The sequence below is a fragment of the Marmota monax genome, unplaced genomic scaffold, assembly GCF_021218885.2.
Source record: "Marmota monax isolate L192 unplaced genomic scaffold, Marmota_monax_Labrador192_F-V1.1 WCK01_AAM20220418_F8-fsc00420, whole genome shotgun sequence".
Taxonomy (NCBI): Eukaryota; Metazoa; Chordata; class Mammalia; order Rodentia; family Sciuridae; genus Marmota; species Marmota monax.
In genome coordinates this window covers 21972-44958 of record NW_026694467.1, presented here as the reverse complement: position 1 = coordinate 44958, position 22987 = coordinate 21972, and the positions used below count along the sequence as shown (strand labels likewise).

Genomic DNA, 22987 nt, shown 5'->3' with positions numbered 1-22987 from the left:
AATATCAGGAAGCCCCTATTAAGTGTCAAATAAAATTTTTTCTTTCAAAGAGGTATATTTCAATGGAGTTTACCCTTGGATGGAGCTGTCTTTTCTTTATTATCTTTGAATTTCAATAACTAAAATAGAAATTTGGATTTATCTTTCTTTCCTGTCTCTTCTTCCTTTATCTCTCTAGCTAATGTCTTCTCCCAATAACTCCCCAAAGCAGATCTCTTTTCTAGAGAAGGCATTACTTGAGTTTTAGCTTGGTAAAAGAAAGTCAGTACTGAAATCTCAAGAGTCCTGTTACAGAGAGATAAAGGACCCAAAAACCTGATTTTTCCAAGTGCTGATCTTTGGCTGATTTCCAAAGATTGCCCTAAAGCCTGTTCCTGATTTCCTTACATGTACTGATGTTGGGTTTGGAGTTTCTTGTAGGTACCACTAAAGGGCAGTTCTCCTCCCTCTCTGCCTTGGGTCTGCAATTTTCCCTTCTCAATTAGGCAATCTGTTTCCATGTATTTTCCATCTTCCAATAATTTTTTCAAAACTCTCTTCATACTACCAGTTTCCCTTTCTGTTATGTTTCTGTCAAACCTAATACAAGTATAGACACAGAAATGTAGAGAGATACACACATATCCACCTGTCTTTATACAATTTATGAGAATTAGAATAAGGTGAGGTAATGCATGCTCAGTTGAACACCTAAGAGACAGAAAACCCATTAGCTCTGTTTTTAAAGAGATGGGTAGTGCAACATGTATCAATCCAAAATTCAAGTCTCCAAAGAAATTGTACACTTTAGATAGCAGCAGTACATACTCATTTTCTTCTGTCATGAGGATTCTGCTATAGAAAAAAGCAAGAACCTGTACTTTAACCTGTGCAGTTATGCCTTCTGCTCATTAGTAGTCATGTGCTGTCAACCACTAGAGTACCTTTGAAAAATAACAAAAGCTTACATTAATAAAATTTTCTAAGGGTTTTTTTAAGTCGTTAAATTTGTGTCTTCCATGTCTTAGAGTCTTGAGAACCTGTCAAGTATTTGTGGAGATGAGTAGGATTATTTTAAAAAAGAAAGAAAATTGGTCAGATTATTTTGTTATTTAAAAGTAAAAATTAGATTCAAAGCTTGGAGAGAGGCAAAAAGATTTCTTGTAGAAAACTTCTTACATCTGACAGTGCACTATTTACTTAAAACCATTGCTTATTTGTAGATAACACCTCTTCTGTTTAATACTTCAGCTCAAAATTTAGCTTTTGAAGGAATTAAACTGTGTAATTCAAAGGTGAATGACTTTATTTTGATTTCAGATGATGGGGCGCTTCTTTAGTGGTTTGGCCCAGTCAGGAGCCTGGTGCTGCTTCGATGAATTTAATCGAATAGACATAGAAGTTTTGTCAGTGATTGCACAGCAACTCATCACCATTAGGAATGCCAAAGCCGCAAAAGTAAGGATTGGTCAATTCTCTATCTTAAGTTAGTAGCTAACACACAGCTTGTTGTATTTGAGGAAAGAAAATTCTAGATTTAGCCTATCTAGTTCATATTTCTGGTTTAATTGATGAATGCTACAGCAACAGGACTTAATTGGATGAATTAATTCTGCATCCAAGCAACACAGAGAAAAATCAGTGCTGTGACGATACAGAAACTATGAGATTCAGTTCCAAAGTAGTCTCATGCTGTCAACCTCCTAGAGTGCCTTTGAAAAATAACAAAAGCTTACATAAATAAAATTTTCTAGGGTTTTTTTTTAAAGTCTTCAGATTTGTGTCTTCCATGTCTTAGAGTCTTTAAGAACCTGTGAAGCTCTTCCTCACATATTCACACCCTGTTCCTCTGCTCTCCACTTCCTTTTTCTCTCCTTTCACTTCCTTTTTTGCGGGGAGGGGCATACTGGGGATTGAATTCAGGGGCACTCAACCACTGAGCCACATCTCCAGCCCTATTTTGTATTTTTAATTTAGAGACAGGGTCTAGCTGAGTTGCTTAGCACTTTGCTTTTTGCCAAGGCTGGCTTTGAACTCAAGATCCTCCTGCCTCAACCTACCAAGCCGGTGGGATTACAGGCATGTACCACTAAGCCGGCTCCCTGCCCTTCTTGTTTCTGTTTCTCTAAGATTGCCTCTTATGAACTTCACTGTCTTCATTATAGCCCCCAGGCTTAGCTTACTGCTGGTGGAAAAAATGGGTAGAAATCCTAGGAAATCCAAGAGGACCTTGGCTCTCCAGAGCTCACTGGACTAGAAAATCTAAGGAGTATAGGGTCAAATGAATGTTTGTAGTAGTCTTGTTATTTAAAGTTTGTTTCAGCCACATATGAATATGTTTTGAAGAAGGGGATATTGTAATGGAAGCTGATTGCAATGAAAGATGAGACCAAGACTCCTAATGCTCTGTATTGACCTTCTGAGCTTTAGTCACTGAAAGGCAGCAGTGACGCACAGCCCATACAAACCAAAATCCCTCCAAGCCCCTCAAGGGTCCCCCACTATTCCCTAGGCCCCATGTCAATAAAGCCTCAGATGTCCTCAAGCTCTATAAGTAAGGTTTTACCTGACAGAGCAGGGGACATTTCAACTCCCCCTCTGGAACAGGAACCACTCATATCAAAAGGGGCCCTGATAAAGAGTTGTTAAGTTTTTGGTTATTGTCTCTATAAAGAAACAAATTATAGAACAAATAAGAAGAAAAGAAATGAGGAATTAGACTTTAATAACTGATAAAAAGTCATTGTGGTATACTTTACATTTATCTCATCTTTACACCAAACTTTTGTGTAGTATATGGTACTTTCTCAAAGTTATAGGTAAGAAGGATTAAAAGTTAAAAAATATTTAGTAGACATCATAATACTAAGATACACACCTAAATCTATGTGACCCTGAAGTCTGAACTCCTTCATCTACCCACCCTCTTCCTTGCGACATACTCTGGGGATGTCTATATTAAAGACAAGGACTTTCAGATATAACCAGTAAATCATTATCATCCTGCTGAATAACTGAAAACAAAGCTGGAGGAGGATGGGGAGCAAAGACCAGAGAAAATAGAAGCACTGCCAGTTCAAGAGCTACCATGTGAGGGTTAGGGAAAGTAGGAGGACTCTGAGATTAACCAACCTTATCCTCAATTTCTAGTGGCCAGATGAAATACTTGGAGTGGGGTGCATCCCCTGGTATAGAAGAAATAAAGCACAGAGATGGAGGATTTGAACAGCACATTTAGTCTTTTAACATCAGGAGAATTGGCCTCATCTAGCAACGACACATTGCCCTAGCTCTGCCCTGGTCTTTCCCTTATTCCTCGTGTTTGTTATAGCACCTTCATACAGTGGCCCAACTAGAAACCCTGAATTTGCCTCTGTCTGTTATCAACCCAGAATCTAAAATGTCACCAAATTATATTAATTATACCTACTAGGTGCCTCTCATCCCCACTTAACACCTCTCAAATTCTGGCTTTCATCTTCTTGCTAGTGACAGTTCTTTAATAGCCTCCCTGTCTGTAGTTTGTCCAACCTCTCCACTACCATCTTTGTTCCTATCACTCTGCTTACAAGAATCCTCTGTTTCCCCTCAACCAGGGGACTAAAACTAAATTCTGCAGTTTAGTGTGCAAGACTCTAAATGCCCAGGCCCCAACCTAGCTATACTTTTACTTTGTAGCAAAGTAGATTGCTGGTCATTCCTGGAACATGCAGGGCTCTTTCTTCCTCCTGCTCATTTTGCCAGGAAAGGCTGCTCCTGCTTATGTAGCTGAAATGTCCTTCTTAATTGTTCAGGTCTCAAGCAAACTGCCTCTCCCAAGGGAGGCTTTGCTCATACCTCCACTATAATATTTTTAGCACCATGTTGTCATACTGTCTAAGTCTGAGGGCACACAACAAACCTAGAGCTTCTCAAGAGTCAAGTTTCCTTCAGCTCTGTGCCTCCATGGCTAACTTAGAGCCTCATCCACAATAAGTGCTTAACAAGCCTCTGCTGTTGAATGAAAGTGAAAAGGCACCAAAGATTAAGAATAGATTAGAATTTCTTGGAAAAAACCAGAAAGTGGGAGTGGAGAACGTTTAGTGACAGTTGAACTGAAGAGTCTAAGCAAAAGATATTGAGGCCTAGAAGATTTCAGGATTGGACCAGGAAAGAAGAGAAATATTGGTCAAGGAAGGGGCAGGGAAGCAGAGAATATGAAACACTGAACCCAGAGATTGGAAGTAGGTAGAATAGAATCAGAAGAGAAATGCTCCCTGTTGTCCCAACAACAGGATTCAGTAGTCTTTGCTTGAATGTTTCATGCTCAGTTATTATGTGAGAATTTACAAATGCCCGGAGAAGGGTTAATTTATACTTTCTTTTTAAATAGCTCTCTAGATTCATGTTTGAGGGAAGAGAAATAAAGTTGGTTATGACTTGTGCAGCCTTCATCACAATGAATCCTGGATATGCTGGCAGAACCGAGTTGCCAGATAATTTGAAGGCTCTATTTAGACCAATGGCAATGATGGTTCCAAATTATGCTTTGATTGCAGAGGTAAGCTTTCTATTTTTTTTTATTATTAAGAAGCAACATTTTCAACGTGATTTCTTTTATTGTAGATATGATTGTTATCACATAGAATGTTTATTCTGCATGTTTGGTTTTGGTAGTTGTTTTTTGCTGCAATTATAGTAGGCCCTTAAAACTGGAATAAATCCATGAGTTTCATTAACCAGTTCATTTGTGGTTTTATCAGTTCATCTCTAGAAATTAAAATGTAAGTATTGGTTCTTGAAATACTATATTATTCTCACTTCCCTTTATGCATTTTTTGTTGTTGTTAGAATCAAGGAATGCTGAGTAGAAACTATATTAATCAATATGATGGAAGGATTGGTTTGTCAGTCTATAATAATTAGTAAGAAAACAGTAATCACTAATAAATTAATTGTGATATTGTTTGTTCTACCTTTATCTAACAAGACATATTTTATTTCTAATTTCAATGGTATTTATTCCTTAATACTAGCTAAGAATAAATGTTCTTAAGTATCATATTTATTTTTCAAGGAACTTAGATTAAGGTACGGTCTGTATGCAATAAAGGGCACAGGCTCACAAGGGTAAAACTCAGTGAATTCTTACACATGTATTCATCTGTCTGACCACCAAGACCAAAATATTGTCAGACTCCAGGAGGCCCCTTATGTTCAGCACTGCTTTTCATAACGAGACACCACCCTTTTAAGAATGGAATTTCTTAGAAAACACAGATTATTCCTATAGCTAATAAATTCCTTTGATAACAGATAATTTTAAATATTCTCTATAAAGTTAAGGTAATTGATTAACATCAGAATAGACCATGCCAAGTCCTGTCATTGCAAGAATTACAGCTCAAAAGCTCAGTATCCTCAATAACTTTTGTAGGCATGGTGGGGTGGGGAAAGCAGTTAAGATGGGTGTTGGCTTCACTATGATTCTCTCTGTGGACATGGATGATTATTTCTTGCTCATTGTCCCACCTGGTAGAAACTAAACTGGGTTTAAAGCCCAGTGCAATATATTTTTTTCATCTCATATTTTGTACTATTGCTGTTAGTCAGTATTGAGGGGGCAAATTTAAAAATCTCATCTTCTGAATGTTACTCCTCTTGTTACAGATTGAGAATAGTCAGAGTCTGTCATCAATAAACATTTTTATCACCTGTGTGCAAAACACTGCAAATCAGTAATTAAAAGCAGTAAACAAAACAGACCTTTTAAGACATCTATTCATCCTTCAAATTCTGCAGTGGTTAGGGCAGATTATGGGTAAAAGGAAGGGTCCATTTCTACCTCCACTGTCAAAGATGTCAGGCTTTATTCAACTAATTTAACCAAGGATGCAGAAATTTTTCAGGAGCAAGGTAGTCTTATACGGAGAAGCTACAAATCTTTATGTAGCTTCCCTTGATTCCCAGGGAACCTAAAGAGAGCAAGTGGCCATCACTGGTACTCTCCACCAAGGTGGCCTTTTTGTCAGATTAGAGAAGTCCAATTCTTGATTTTGTACTCAGGAGTTACGATACCATCCAACCTCTATTTGTACATTTCCAAAAATTGAACTCTGCTATTCCTTGAACTAAAAGTCACCAAGCCCACATCTTCATTTATACAGAGAAAGAAAATCAATTTCCTGCTATTACCTATAATATTCTACCTGACCCCTTATTGTGGCCCTGAAAATTCTTTTCCCTTCACTCTTCACATGTCTTTATTAAATAATATAAAAACATTAAAAGGCATGAAGTCAAGAAGTTGATTTTTAATATATTGGTATCATACTAATATATTGTCATCAATACAATATAAGAAGTATTGTGTTAAATTTTTCTGTTCTAGGTAATCCTATATTCTGAAGGATTTGAATCCAGTAAAACATTAGCAAGAAAAATGACCCAGATGTATAAGCTTTGCAGTGAACAGCTCTCTCAACAGGATCACTATGATTTTGGCATGAGAGCTGTGAAGTCTGTATTGGTCATGGCTGGGTAAGAAACCAAATTAATTGAGAGTGAAACTTCCAAACTCTGTAATCAAATGCATTAAGTGGGTCACTCACAGGAGGCTCTTACAGCAACACTTAATCCATAGCAAGTGACTAATAAATGTTACTGGCTGCTTTTGCAGCATTCTTCCTGTGACTCTCCCATGATATGTGACAGATCTTCACTGAGTGCCAATATGGTTGCTCTCCTGAATCCAACTAGGCTTCAGCTTGCCGCAGTCTGGCTGGGCACATAATCACGAGCCACCACACAGCTTGAAGATTCAAACAGCAACTCTTTATTCCCAAACTCACACCAGCCGTCTACAATCACGTTCTGGGGAAATCCACGTTCTCTGCCCAAATCCACCTCCACTGGGCATCTGTCTTCCAAAAAATACTGTCTGAATCCCGTGAGAACTCAAGGGGAACTCAGGCAGAGGATAAGCCCTATTCCCAGCAGGAATAATCTTAAACCTTAAACCTGGAACCTAAACCGGGAACGCCCTAAGCCGCCTTGGTCCTTGAGCAAGGTCACCTACATTCAATGTCACTGCAACATGGGGTACGCTGGCAAGGAAATTGTCATACCCACTTGGCTAATGGCTCCCAGCATCAGCTAAGTTTCATTTTCCCTAAAGTCATAGCATATATTGGGTTTTAGTGTACAAAAGCCTTTGATATCATCAGACAGGATGACAAGACTTAAAAAGCACATAGTTTGATATGCATATATGCTAAGGTGATTTATACGTGTTGCCTTAAAAATCCCCAAGAGTTGAAAGAAATTTTGTCATCCTATTTTCAGTTCAGGTTTATGCCATACATTCTATCTCTGTTTTTGCAGTGCAATCCAAGATTGGACTACATTCTAGTTTCTAGCAAGGCAAGAAAATGAGGAATTTTCAAACCCTAAGTTTTCTCTTTATAACTACCTGAAATGACAATATCTGGAATCCCCAACTTGCCTGGAGTCTTTTGGAGACTCTAGTCTTTCTAGTCCTTCCTCTCAGGAATGACTCACTGACTCAGGCTCAGAACGTCCAGGGCCCCTGTTGTGTGTGATCCTGTAGCTTTGCACAAATCTCTTTTGCCCTTTCTAGACTCCATTCTTTCTTTTATCCTCCTAGATTCAGTACATATCCTCTTTACAGGATTGCCAATAAGGGACTAGGGAACTAAGAGTTCAAATACACTGAACAAAAAGTTCAGTGGACAAAACTGACAAATATTCAGTCATCTATACAATGTGGTAGGGCAAAATTGGGCTGTGCCAGTGGTTCACAAGAGTGTGATGGAAGATAGAAGACTTTCTAGAGAATAGAGTAAGTGGGCTAGGTTTTGAAAGGTAAGTTCAAGTGGACAAAAGAGCAAAGCAGGGCATTCTGGGCATTCAGGAAAAAAAAGTAACAAGATGAGAGTCAAGGTGATGCATTCAAGGAACTATAAGCTAAAGTTGGATAAAAGTCTGGGTTAATGGGGAAGGGCATTTGAGAAGATGTTCTTCTCATTCTCCTCAAGACTATGTATCCAGTGCAGGACTTAACATGTGATGTAATAGAGATGGATACATTTTGGAAATAGAATGGGAATCATCCTGCAGCTTTCTACAAGCAGAAGCCCTGGCCCATAATTCCGGAAAATCACATTCCATCTCATGTTTTTGGAACATAGTCTGAAATATTTCCTTGAATTTAGGTCTTTAAAAAGAGAGAACCCAGACCTAAGCGAAGATGTGGTTTTGATAAGAGCTTTACGAGACTCCAACTTGCCAAAATTTCTAACAGATGATGCTATTCTGTTCAGGTAAGTTTCTAGACGTCACAGAATAAAGCATAGCTACCATATAGAGAAAAAGAATGGTCTTGTTTTCATTATTTCTAACAAATTAATAATTTCTCATCTTTTCTGAAGATATTTATAATACTAATTAAGAAATACTAGTTTACAATAAAGATACTCAACTTTTAGCATTATTCAAATCACTTTTTTTTCTCAAAATATTGATCACCAAGCTGTGTGCAAATTAGCTTTTGGTAAAATACTTTATCTAAGAGAAATTTCTAGCCTAAAAAAATCAGGCTTGGTCTTAACATAAATGTTATTGCTCCTATCCATTTTTTTATTATTTAATTTTATGTTTCTCCAACTTATATATGTGTATAGTCTTAAAAACAAAATAGTTTTGCAAATTAGTCTCATTGAAAACAATTACCTGCCTTTTGCCAACTACTACTTCTAAATACAATCATTTTTCAACAATTTTATTTTGTTATTCCCCTTCATACATCTCAGTACCATACTTATGTTGCTTCTTGATTTTTCAGTTTTAGATATTAAGTAATTAAAGTGAAATGAGGATATGCAATGCACTTTTTTCCTTTCTACTCATCCTCTGTATGGCTAGATTATACTATGACTTGAGCTAAATAGCTAGTATTTTACAGAATTTTTTTAACTATATACATATTACCCACTGCTGAACTATGTTTTCTTTTCTATTAATTTATTCAGTTTTTCTGTAGTTATTCATTGTCTTGGTTTATTAGTTTTTATATGTGTGTGTATAATTAGAAATACATACACATTTGCCTAGGGGATATTCCCAGAAACAAGTTCCCTGGGTTTGCACATTTTTAATTTTAATAGATTTTATCAAATTGTCCTCCAGAGACATTTTATAATAATGTGTCTTAGAGTGGATCTGTTTCATAATAATGTGTCATAATTATGTGTCTTGGAGTGGATCTGTTGTGGTTTTGTATATTTAGAGTCCTATATGCCTCCCATATTTGATTTTCCATTTCATTCTTAAAGTTTGGAAATTTTCTGATATTATGTCATTGAAAAGATTTTGCATTCCTTTAGTTTATATATCAGAGCCTTCATCTATCCCAGGGAATCTTAGATTTAGCCTTTTAATGTTATCCTAGATTTCTTGAATATTCTGTTCATAATATCAACATCTTTTCTCTATGACCTACTTCATTTTAAAGAATAGTTTGTCTTCAAGGCCTGAAAATGTATATTCAAAGTGGTCTAATTTATTGCTGATGGTTTCCTTTGAATTTTTAATTTGGTTTATTAATTCCTTCAAGATTTTCTGTTTGGGAAGATGGCGGCGAAGGGAGTGCATCAGCCCCGTGTACCGCGTCACTGTGCGGGAGAATGACGAGTTAGAACTGCTAAAAGCTATCTTGTTAGGAATTTCCAGCAAAATTGGGGTGCTCCAAAACCTAGAGGAAGGATTTCCATCGCACGAGGACCAGCTACGTGGGCTCAAACGCGAGAGATTTGTCCACACGGAGGGTCACGCTGCTTATTCAGCAAATCGCCCTGCGGCTAGAGTCTGCGGCGTGCGCTGGGAAACGACGAGATAGCAACGCAAAGAAACAGCGCTGCGGATTCTGCGGGCTTATGCCAGCTGTGCAATCACCGTGCTCGGGGCTGAATTCTGGGTTTGAGACGGGGGAAGGAAGCGGTCCAATTCGGTTATCCACACCGGTCAGACCACAGAGGAAGCCAGCGGCCACCATCTTGGAGAGCTGACATCACCATCCCTGTTTTCGACTGATCACAGCTCATTCAGCCATAGAACAGGTAATTTCAGGCTGCCATTCGCCTGCGTCTCACAGACAAATTACTCAGGCTCAGTGCTAAAGAACCTGCGGAAACTGCTTCTTGGAGCCTGCTCCTATCAGAACATACACCGAGCCCGGAGAGGCCGAATTCCGGCTCCCGGAACTGCTCTGGCCCAGGGCTAAAGAACCCGCGGAAACTGCTTCTCGGTCTGGATCCTGCTGAATACTGTGGAGGTAAATACCAACCGAGCCTTCATAGGCAGTGGCAACAGGATTGAGACGGGGCTTGTGAGGGCCGGTCAGGATTCACCCGTTGCTTTGGTCACCCGGCAAAGGGAACGAGGTGCTGCCATTCGCATGGGATACCAACATGGCAGAGATCTGATGTCATCAGAAAGCGGCGGAGGAGAAAACTTCATCGATACCAGCGGCGACAGAAACAGTTGGTCTCCTGGTAAAGAAAGTGAGTCACAAACACCTGAGTCTCTCTCACTTTGTCATCAAGCCAGAGGGGCAGAGCAGAGCCGCCGCCTGCGCCCGGAACAGGCCCAGCGGCCCGCCGGCGCGGTAGTCACGTCACCCCAATTGGAGTAGGGGCAGAGCAGAGCCAGCACCCGCGCCCGCAAGGTAGGCAGACCTGCAGCCGACCGGCGGGACAGGCCCAGTGGTCCGCGGGCGTGGTAGGAGGGGCAGAGCAAAGCTGCTGCCTGCGCCTGCAAGGTAGGCAGACCTGCGACCGACCGGCGGATCAGGCCCAGTGGCCTGCCAGCGTGGTACACACGTCACCCCAATTGGAGTAGGGGCAGAGCAGAGCCTTCGCCCGCGCCCGGAACAGGCCCAGCGGCCCGCCGGCACAGGAGTCACGTCACCCCAATTGGAGTAGGGGCAGAGCAGAGCCGCCACCCGCGCCCGGAACAGGCCCAGCGACCTGCCGGCGTGGTAGTCACGACACCCCAATTGGAGTAGGGGCAGAGCAGAGCCGCCACCCGCGCCCGCAAGGTAGGCAGACCTGCGACCAACCGGCGGAATAGGCCCAGCGGCCTGCCGGCGTGGTACACACGTCACCCCAATTGGAGTAGGGGTGGAGCAGAGCCACCACGCACGCCCGGAACAGGCCCAGCGACCTGCCGGCGTGGTAGTCACGACACCCTAATTGGAGTAGGGGCAGAGCAGAGCCGCCACCCACGCCCGCAAGGTAGGCAGACCTGTGACCGACCGGCGGAACAGGCCCAGAAGCCTGCCGGCATGGTAGACACGTCACCCCAATTGGAGTAGGGGCAGAGCAGAGCTGCCGCCTGCGCCCAGAACAGGCCCGGCGACCCGCCGGCGTGGTAGTCATGTCACGCCAATTGGAGTAGGGGCAGAGCAGAGCCGCCGCCCGCACCTGCAAGGTAGGCAGACCTATGACAGACCAGCAGAGCAGGCCCAGGGGTCCGCGGGCGTGATAGACACGTCACACCAATTGGAGGAGGGGCAGAACAGAGCCGCCGCCCGTGCCTGCAAAGTAGGCAGACTTGCGACCGACTGGCAGAACAGGCCCAGCGGCCCGTCAGCGTGGTAGACAGATCACCCCAATTGGAGGAGGAGCACAGCAGCCGCCCGCCCCTGCAAGGGAGACTTTGCAACTACACAAGAGCAATATAGATATATAGGGGGAAAATTTCAAAAACACAACAGTTTCACCAAGCAGAAAGAAACGCGAGCAGTATGAAAAGACAAGGAAAGAAAGGACCACAAGCAATGCAGGTCAACTCAACTTTAGAAGAGGTAATAGCTACAGCAGATGGAATGTCAGATAAAGAATTCAGGATATACATGCTTCAGATGATCTGGAGTCTCAAGGAAGACATCAGACAGGAAAATCAGACAATGAAAGATCACTTCAACAATGAATTACATAAACAAATCCAAGAAGCAAAAGATCAACTATACAGGGAGATATAGGTTATAAAAAACAAACAAACAGAAATCCTAGAAATGCAGGAAGCAATAAACCAACTTAAAAACTCAATGGAGAATACTACCAGCAGAGTAGAACACTTAGAAGATAGAACATCAGACAATGAAGATAAAGTATTTCAACTTGAAAAGAACATAGACAGCTCAGCAAGACTGTTAAGAAACCATGAGCAGAACATCCAAGAAATATGGGATAACATCAAGAGACCAAATTTAAGAGTCATTGGGATACAGGAAGGGACAGAGTTTCAAACCAAAGGAATGAGCAATCTATTCAATGAAATAATACGAGAAAACTTCCCAGACTTGAAGAATGAGACAGAATCCCAAATCCTAGAAGCCTACAGGACGCCGAATGTGCAAAATCATGAGATCCACACCTAGACACATTATAATGAAGATGCCCAACATACAGAATAAGGAGAGAATTTAAAAAGCTACAAGAGAAAGGAAGCAGATTACATTTAGGGGTAAACCAATCAGGATAACAGCTGATCTTTCAACACAGACTCTGAAAGCTAGAAGATCCTGGAATAACATATTTCAAACACTGAAAGAAAATGGGTTCCAACCAAGAATTGTGTATCCAGGGAAATTAAGCTTCAGGATGGAAGGTGAAACTAAAACCTTCCACTATAAACAAAAGTTAAAAGAATTTGCAGCTAGAAAACCATCTCTTCTAAACATCCTCAGCAAAACATTACAGGAAGAGGAAATGGAAAATAACAATGAAAACCAACAGTGGGAGGTAGGACAGTAAATGGGGGAAAATAATCAAGGAGGAAAACAAACCATGTTTAGTAACAGAAATAAACAAATATGGCTGGAAGAACAACCCATATCTCAATAATAACCCTAAATGTTAATGGCTTAAACTCACCAATTAAGAGACACAGGCTAATAGAATGGATCACAAAACAAGACCCAACAATATGCTGCCTAGAGGAGACACATTTGATAGGAAAAGTCATACATAGGCTGAAGGTGAAAGGTTGGGAAAAATCATATCACTCATATGGACTTCGGAAACAAGCAGGAGTGTCCATACTCATATCAAATAAAATAGATTTCAAGCCAAAGTTAATCAAAAGGGATAAAGAGGGACACTACATACTGCTCAAGGGAATCATACACCAACAAGACATAACAATCATAAATATATATGCCCCAAACAATGGTGCAGCTATGTTCATCAAACAAACTCTTCTCAAGTTCAAGTGTCTAATAGACCACCATACAATAATCATGGGAGACTTCAACACACCTCTCTCACCACTGGACAGATCTTCCAAACAAAAGTTGAATAAGGAAACTATAGAACTCAATAACACAATTAAAAACCTAGACTTAATTAACATATATAGAATATACCACCCAACATCAAGCAGTTACACTTTTTTTCTCAGCAGCACATGGATCCTTCTCAAAAATAGATCATATATTATGTCACAGGGCAACTCTTAGACAATATAAAGGAGTACAGATAATACCATACATCTTATCTGATCATAATGGAATGAAACTGAAAATCAACGATAAAAGAAGGAAGGAAAAATCATGCATCACTTGGAGAATGAACAATAGGTTACTGAATGATCAATGGGTTATAGAAGACATCAAGGAGGAAATTAAAAAAATTCTTAGAGATAAATGAAAACACAGACACAACATATCGGAATCTATGGGACACATTGAAAGCAGTTCTAAGAGGAAAATTCATTGCTTGGAGTTCATTCCTTAAAAAAAGAAAAAACCAAAAAATAAATGATCTCATACTTCATCTCAAAATCCTTGAAAAAGAAGAGCAAAACAACAGCAAAAGAAGTAGAAGGCAAGAAATAATTAAAATCAGAGCAAAAATTAATGAAATTGAAACAAAAGAAACAATTGAAAAAATTGACAAAACTAAAAGTTGGTTCTTTGAAAAAATAAATAAAATTGACAGACCCTTAGCGATGCTAGCGAAGAGAAGAAGAGAGAGAACTCAAATTACTAGCATACAGGATGAAAAAGGCAATATCACAACAGACACTTCAGAAATACAGAAGATAATCAGAAATTATTTTGAATCCTTATACTCCAATAAAATAGAAGATAGTGAAGGCATCGATAAATTTCTTAAGTCATATGATCTGCCCACATTGAGTCGGGAGGATATAGACAACCTAAACAGACCAATATCAATTGAGGAAATAGAAGAAATCATCAAAAGACTACCAACTAAGAAAAGCCCAGGACTGGATGGGTATACAGCAGAGTTTTATAAAACCTTTAAAGAGGAACTAATACCAATACTTTTCAAGCTACTTCAGGAAATAGAAAAAGAGGGAGAACTTCCAAATTCATTCTACGAGGCCAACATCACCCTGATTCCTAAACCAGACAAAGACACTTCAAAGAAAGAAAACTACAGACCAATATCTCTAATGAACCTAGATGCAAAAATCCTCAATAAAATTCTGGCGAATCAGATACAAAAACATATCAAAAAAAATGTGCACCATGATTAAGTAGGATTCATCCCTGGGATGCAAGGCTGGTTCAATATACGGAAATCAATAAATGTTATTCACCACATCAATAGACTTAAAAATAAGAACCATATGATCATCTCAATAGATGCGGAAAAAGTATTCGACAAAGTACAGCATCCCTTTATGTTCAAAACTCTAGAAAAACTAGGGATAACAGGAACGTACCTCAATATTGTAAAATCAATCTATGCTAAGCCTCAGGCTAGCATCATTTTGAATGGAGAAAAATTGAAGGCATTCCCTCTAAAATCTGGAACAAGACAGGGATGCCCTCTCTCTCCACTTCTGTTCAACATAGTTCTCAAAACACTGGACAGAGCAATTAGAGAGACGAAAGAAATTAAAGGCATAAAAATAGGAAAAGAAGAACTTAAATTATCACTATTTGCAGGTGACATGATTCTATACCTAGCAAACCCAAAGGGGTCTACAAAGAAACTATTAGAGCTAATAAATGAATTCAGCAAAGTGGCAGGATATAAAATCAACACGCATAAATCAAAGACATTCCTGTATATCAGCGACAAATCCTCTGAAATGCAAATGAGGACAACCACTCCATTCACAATATCCTCAAAAAAAATTAAAATACTTGGGAATCAACCTAACAAAAGAGGTGAAAGACTTATACAATGAAAACTACAGAACCCTAAAGAGAGAAATAGAAGAAGATCTTAGAAGATGGAAAAATATACCCTGTTCATGGATAGGCAGAACTAACATCATCAAAATGGCGATATTACCAAAAGTTCTCTATAGGTTTAATGCAATGCCAATCAAAATCCCAATGGCATTTCTTGTAAAAATAGAGAAAGCAATCATGAAATTCATATGGAAAAATAAAAGACCCAGAAGAGCAAAAACAATGCTAAGCAAGAAGTGTGAATCAGGTGGTATAGCGATACCAGACTTCAAACTATACTACAGAGCAATAGTAACAAAAACAGCATGGTACTGGTACCAAAACAGGCGGGTGGACCAATGGTACAGAATAGAGGACACAGAAACCAATCCACAAAACTACAACTATCTTATATTTGATAAAGGGGCTAAAAGCATGCAATGGAGGAAGGATAGCATCTTCAACAAATGGTGCTGGGAAAACTGGAAATCCATATGCAACAAAATGAAACTGAATCCCTTTCTCTCGCCATGCACAAAAGTGAATTCAAAATGGATCAAGGAGCTTGATATCAAATCAGAGACGCGCCGTCTGATAGAAGAAAAAGTTGGCTACGATCTACAGTCGGTGGGGTCGGGCTCCAAATTCCTCAATAGGACACCCATAGCACAAAAGTTAATAACTAGAATCAACAAATGGGACTTACTCAAACTAAAAAGTTTTTTCTCAGCAAAAGAAACAATAAGAGAGGTAAATAGGGAGCCTACACCCTGGGAACAAATCTTTACTCCTCACACTTCAGATAGAGCCCTAATATCCAGAGTATACAAAGAACTCAAAAAATTAGACAATAAGAGAACAAACAGCCCAATCAACAAATGGGCCAAGGACCTGAACAGACACTTCTCAGAGGAGGACATACAGTCAATCAACAAGTACATGAAAAAATGCTCAACATCTCTAGCTGTCAGAGAAATGCAAATCAAAACCCCCCTAAGATACCATCTCACTCCAGTAAGATTGGCAGCCATTAGGAAGTCAAACAACAACAAGTGCTGGCGAGGATGTGGGGAAAAGGGTACACTTGTACATTGCTGGTGGGACTGCAGATTGGTGCAGCCAATTTGGAAAGCAGTATGGAGATTTCTTGGAAAGCTGGGAATGGAGCCACCATTTGACCCAGCTATTCCCCTTCTCGGTCTATTCCCTAAAGACCTAAAAAGAGCATGCTACAGGGACACTGCTACATCGATGTTCATAGCAGCACAGTTCACAATAGCAAGACTGTGGAACCAACCTAGATGCCCTTCAATAGACGAATGGATAAAAAAAATGTGGCATTTATACACAATGGAGTATTACTCTGCATTAAAAAATGACAAAATCATAGAATTTGCAGGGAAATGGATGGCATTAGAGCAGATTATGCTAAGTGAAGCTAGCCAATCCCTAAAAAACAAATGCCAAATGTCTTCTTTGATATAAGGAGAGTAACTAAGAACAGAGTAGGGACGAAGAGCAGGAGAAGAAGATTAACATTTAACAGGGATGAGAGGTGGGAGGGAAAGGGAGAGAGAAGGGAAATTGCATGGTAATGGAAGGAGACCCTCAGGGTTATACAGTGGAGGAGATAGAGAGAGAGGAGGGGAGGGGAGGGGAGAGGTGGGGAGGGGGGAGGGTGGAGGATGGGAAAGGCAGCGGAGCACAACAGACACTAGTATGGCAATTTGTAAATCAATGGATGTGTAACTGATGTGATTCTGCAATCTGTGTATGGGGTGAAGGTGGGAGTTCATAACCCACTTGAATCAAAGTGTGGAATATGATATGTCAAGAAATTTGTAATGTTTTGAACAACCCACAATAAAAAATTAAAAAAAAAATAAATTAAAAAAAAATGGCGATATTACCAAAAGTTCTCTATAGGTTTAATGCAATGCCAATCAAAATCCCAACAGCATTTCTTGTAAAAATAGAGAAAGCAATCATGAAATTCATATGGAAAAATAAAAGACCCAGAAGAGCAAAAACAATGCTAAGCAGGAATTGTGAATCAGGCGGTATAGCCATATCAGACTTCAAACTATACTACAGAGCAATAGTAACAAAAACAGCATGGTACTGGTACCAAAACAGGCGGGTGGACCAATGGTACAGAATAGAGGACACAGAAACCAATCCACAAAACTACAACTATCTTATATTTGATAAAGTGGCTAAAAGCATTCAATAGAGGAAGGATAGCATCTTCAACAAATGGTGCTGGGAAAACTGGAAATCCATATGCAACAAAATGAAACTGAATCCCTTTCTCTCACCATGCACAAAAGTTAACTCAAAATGGATCAAGGAGCTTGATATCAAATCAGAGACACGCTGTCTGATAGAAGAAAAAGTTGGCTACGATCTACAGTCGGTGGGGTCGGGCTCCAAATTCCTCAATAGGACACCCATAGCACAAGAGTTAATAACTAGAATCAACAAATGGGACTTACTCAAACTAAAAAGTTTTTTCTCAGCAAAAGAAACAATAAGAGAGGTAAATAGGGAGCCTACACCCTGGGAACAAATCTTATTCCTCACACTTCAGATAGAGCCCTAATATCCAGAGTATACAAAGAACTCAAAAAATTAGACAATAAGATAACAAATAACCCAATCAACAAATGGGCCAAGGACCTGAACAGACACTTCTCAGAGGAGGACATACAGTCAATCAACAAGTACATGAAAAAATGCTCAACATCTCTAGCTGTCAGAGAAATGCAAATCAAAACCCCCCTAAGATACCATCTCACTCCAGTAAGATTGGCAGCCATTAGGAAGTCAAACAACAACAAGTGCTGGCGAGGATGTGGGGAAAAGGGTACACTTGTACATTGCTGGTGGGACTGCAGATTGGTGCAGCCAATTTGGAAAGCAGTATGGAGATTTCTTGGAAAGCTGGGAATGGAACCACCATTTGACCCAGCTATTCCCCTTCTCGGTCTATTTCCTAAAGACCTAAAAAGAGCATGCTACAGGGACACTGCTACATCGATGCTCATAGCAACACAATTCACAATAGCAAGACTGTGGAACCAACCTAGATGCCCTTCAATAGAAGAATGGATAAAAAAAAATGTGGCATTTATACACAATGGAGTATTACTCTGCATTAAAAAATGACAAAATCATAGAATTTGCAGGGAAATGGATGGCATTAGAGCAGATTATGCTAAGTGAAGCTAGCCAATCCCTAAAAAACAAATGCCAAATGTCTTCTTTGATATAAAGAGAGTAACTAAGAACAGAGTAGGGACGAAGAGCATGAGAAGAAAATTAACATTAAATAGGGATGAGAGGTGGGAGGGAAAAGGAGAGAGAAGGAAATTGCATGGAAATGGAAGGAGACCCTCAGGGTTATACAAAATTACATACAAGAGGAAGTGAGGGGAAAGGGAAAACAATACAAGGGGGAGAAATGAATGACAGTAGACAGGGTAGAGAGAGAAGATGGGAGGGGAGGGGAGGGGAGGGGAGGAGAGGGGGGATAGTAGAGGATAGGAAAGGCAGCAGAATACAACAGACACTTGTATGGCAATATGTAAATCAATGGATGTGTAACTGATGTCATTCTGCAATCTGTATATGGGGTAAAAATGGGAGTTCATAACCCACTTGAATCAAAGTGTGAAATATGATATGTCAAGAACTATGTAATGTTTTGAACAACCAACAATAAATATTTAAAAAAAAAAAGATTTTCTGTTTGGTTCTGTTTCAGAATCTCTATCTCTTTATTGAAGTGATCTTTCACTTCTTGGTATTTTCTGATTTCACTGCTTATGTCATCTTTTATCTCATAGAACAGTTTAACTCTGAACTTTCTCAATTCCTTCTCTGACATTTCCTCTGCTGTGGTGTCAACAGTCTGTTGTTGAGGCATTCTGGGTTGTTTGGGATGGTTTGGTCCCTTGCTTTTTTATGTTGTTTGTATGTCTACTCTTCTATCAGTATAGTTCTGGCTTCTTCTTTTAAGTGAAGGACTATTTTGTGAATTAATTTTTTTAATTCAATGTGGGACCTCTTCTACTCCCCACTTTAAGAGATGCCACTGAGCCCTATTTACTATAATGACTTCTGAGCCATGCCTCATTCTACTCAACCTTATAAGATCAAAAACTTGCTGCAATTGTTCTCTATGGTCCTCAATTTCAGGCATAAACCTATAATAAAATTCTGGAACAGGTTAAAATATTAGTTGTTAAATTTGGTAAACTTATTATAACCTTAAGTATGAACTAAAAGGAGAGAGCATGAAAGATTAGGGGGAGAGAGAGAGAGAGAGAGAGAGAGAGAGAGAGAGAGAGAGAGAGAGAATGAGAATGAATAAAAGGGTAATTTACATGAAGGTTGAAAGCAGAAATAGATGAATGGATGTTATTTGAGGTAGTACCAGATAGTACAAGTATAGTGGGTAAGAGAAGCAGGTATAAACTAGAACTAGGAACACAAATATAGGTAGATTGATTCCAATTGATGTTTTAAACCATTAGATGGAATATATTCAAATGGGTTGAGGGTACAATGTTGGCTATTGGGTTAACAATTATCATTCGAGTTAAGTTATTTATATAATCAAAATTGATATTAGAGTACTTTATAGCATACCATGTCAAGGTGAAGAAAATTCTTGTTGAATCTGGTTTGGACATTTAGCAGATGTCCATCAGTCTTTAACTATGGATCTCTTCTGAGTTGCAGGGGCACAAGAGCCAGTTCCCTAGTTGCTATAAACCTCCTACCAGCAGCTTCTGGTTTGTCAGCTCAGGGGCCTGCACCTCACTGCTCAGAGAGTGTACTGTTGTGGATTGGCTGATTCTGTTGTGTGTAATAGTTTATAATTCAGCTTCTGAAGTGCCCCTGTGTGTGTTGTGGGTACCTATTCTCCTCTACTGGATCCTTTTTGCAGAAGTGAAGATCCTGGTGGCTGTCTGTGAACATAGAAACTCTGGTTGTGGATTTTCTGTGAATGATCTGTGGTACAGAGGTATTACCCTGGCTGATGTTGCTCTCTGAGGTACTGTCTGAAGGGTTTCCAGTGGTTCACTTGGATTCTCATTTCTGCTGCCCTGGGCTGTGAATGGCCGGAATTGATTCTCTATGTTTTCTAAATCTGATGCAAGGTCCTACAGGTATCCACAGTGCCTCCCCACGTTGTCAGTGACTGAGGCCTGGTGAATCTATTTTCCTTTTTGGGAGGCCAAAGATGCTTCATTGTTGTCTTAGTCAAGCAACGGAGTGAATGCTATGTAGGGAGGGAAAGAGGGTGGGGGTTTCTGCAATTTATGGCTAGTAGTGGTCCTTATAGAAGTTCTTTCTGGATGGATTTATAAGAGGTCCCACTGCAGGGGGCTTCCCTCTGCTTTAATTTGCAGCTGTCTGGGCATGGGAAGTCACCATGCTGATTTAAGAACTTAGCTGGTTGCAGATTCCCAGCTCTTTACACAATTTGGTTTTAAGCTATTTGTACTGTTTAAGAAGCCTTCTATATTACCATTGCAGTTTAAATTTGGTCTTTTCAACAGTTTTTAAGTGAGTGAGCTTAAAAGAATGTCCGCTCCCCACCCTTTCTCTCTCTGGTGCCCTTCAGTTTCGGGTCAAGTTCTGAGTTTTTTATCTACTCTGGTAACCTATCTTCCAGTCCCTTCAGGTCTCAAACTTTGTAATGATGATACTTAGAGGATTTATTTTGCCACCTACCTCTCAATTCTGCTTTTCCTTTACTGCCTCCTTTCTGTGTTGTGATAAGATCAGGACTCACTGCCTAGCTCACTTCTGCCATCTTCCTTCACGTCCACAACCTTATACATTTAATATCCTTAAAGCATGTTTTTATTGTGCTCTTTTCTTGTAAGAACTCATAACCTTGATCTGACATAAACATTGGAAAAATACAAGTCTCTGATTCATTCTTTAAGTTTATGTATAAAGCCTTTAATCTCATATAAATATATTTTTTGTCTGTTTGGTTTTATGTTTTCACTCTATCAACATTTTTTTTCAGTTGTAGACTTCCTGTGTTTCTTAGATCTCCTTACCACAATATAGCAAAATTCATTTTTTCCACACTTTCACCTTATACTTTTGTCACTTTATGTAAGGTCTTTACTGTATATCAAGTGTATTTGTGTATAAAATATAAGGTAGAGATTTAATTTCTTTTCTCCCATACAAACATTCCCTTAAAAATGTTCCTCAAAGAAACAGCCAACTTTTCCCTTTCTCCCTTTTTTACCCCGTATTCATTGTCTACTTAAATTCTCATCTACTTTTCTGAATATCTATATATAGTTATAAGTGTAGGTAAATACATTTGGAAAAAGTTGAGACACAAATATAATTTTTAAAATAAATTTATAAATTTATCACCTTCTATGTGTTCGGTACCATACCACATACTATTAGCAATACAGAAACATAAGACATATTGCATATCCTCAGAGAGTTCCTATTATATTAAGAACATTGGTCTACTGTACAGGAAACAAAATTATACGAGATATCAGAGAAAAATGATTGCTTCTGTTACAGCATATAGGACAAACTAATATTGTGCATATTCAGAAGAATCAAGTAATTGTAGAAATATGAGAAAGTATCAATTACCACTGCTTCCTAATAAATTTTATTTTTGTTTTCTCAGTGGAATCATATCCGATCTTTTTCCTGGAGTCCAAATTCCAGAACATGACTATGGTATTTTGCAGTCAACAATTGTGGATGTCATGAATGGAAAAAACCTTCAGCCTGAAATCTGTATGGTTGAAAAAGTGATACAGTTCTATGAAACTATGCTTGTGAGGCATGGTGTTATGTTAGTTGGGCCAACAGGAGGTGGCAAGACCACAGTTTACCAAATACTAGCAGAAACTTTAGGGAATTTACGAAAACTTGATTTAGGCAATCCTTTTTATCAAGCAGTTAAAACGTATGTTCTTAATCCTAAATCAATCACCATGGGTGAATTATATGGTGAAGTTAATAACATAACCTTAGAATGGAAAGATGGTTTGATGGCACTAAGTGTCCGAGCAGCTGTGAATGATACTTCAGAAGACCATAAATGGATCATCAGTGATGGACCAGTGGATGCTCTTTGGATTGAAAACTTAAATACAGTATTGGATGATAACAAGATGCTTTGCCTGGCTAACAGTGAAAGGATTAAACTCACACCTCAGATCCACATGCTCTTTGAGGTAAATGTATGACTTACTGTGGAATGAAATCATTCCTTAAAATTGGCATGCCATCATTAATTTTTTTACTGATGTATAATTTACCATCTGTGCTATTTTGTTTACTTAATAAGTACCTATTAAATTATCCTTTTGAAATAGTTGCCAATCCTGAAAAAGCTTCTTAAATGTTCCTGTCTCTATAAATGGGAAATAGAATTAATTCTGGTTTTCCTAGCACTTGGTTTCTTTGAAATTTTTCCTCATTAAACAATATTATTTTATATGAATAAATTATCCTACTGTGGTATGAATGTTTGGCAAGAAATTAGAGAAAGGATGTGGAACCAAATACTGCTACAAAATATGGAAGAGACCACTCAAGGTCTAGTCATTCATTAATTACTGATTAAATGTCCACTGTGTACTATGAATTTGGCTAGCTATTGGGACACAAGAATGAGAAAAGTAAAGAGAAGAAAAGAAAAATAAATAAATGCCTATTCCTTCTGATATTTTTTTCCTATACTGGGGATTGAACCCAGGGATGCTTTACTACTGAGCTACACCACCA

At 39.2% G+C, this 22987-nt stretch overlaps 1 protein-coding gene across 9 annotated transcripts in view; it reads left to right on the top strand.

Annotated features, from left to right (window-relative positions):
* The window catches only part of LOC124075518 (dynein axonemal heavy chain 6-like), a 157005-nt gene that overhangs the window by 113689 nt on the left and 20329 nt on the right, over nt 1-22987 (top strand). For 7 of the 9 annotated variants that reach the window (XM_058571164.1, XM_058571165.1, XM_058571163.1 and 4 more), the window contains 5 exons: nt 1300-1437; nt 4352-4519; nt 6350-6498; nt 8193-8300; nt 21879-22434. In XM_058571164.1, coding sequence (XP_058427147.1) covers nt 1300-1437; nt 4352-4519; nt 6350-6498; nt 8193-8300; nt 21879-22434 — 1119 coding nt within the window. Of the gene's footprint in view, nt 1-1299; nt 1438-4351; nt 4520-6349; nt 6499-8192; nt 8301-20144; nt 20253-21878; nt 22435-22987 lie in introns of those variants that run through there. The other 2 variants (XR_009224396.1, XM_058571160.1) reach the window with 2 other exon arrangements.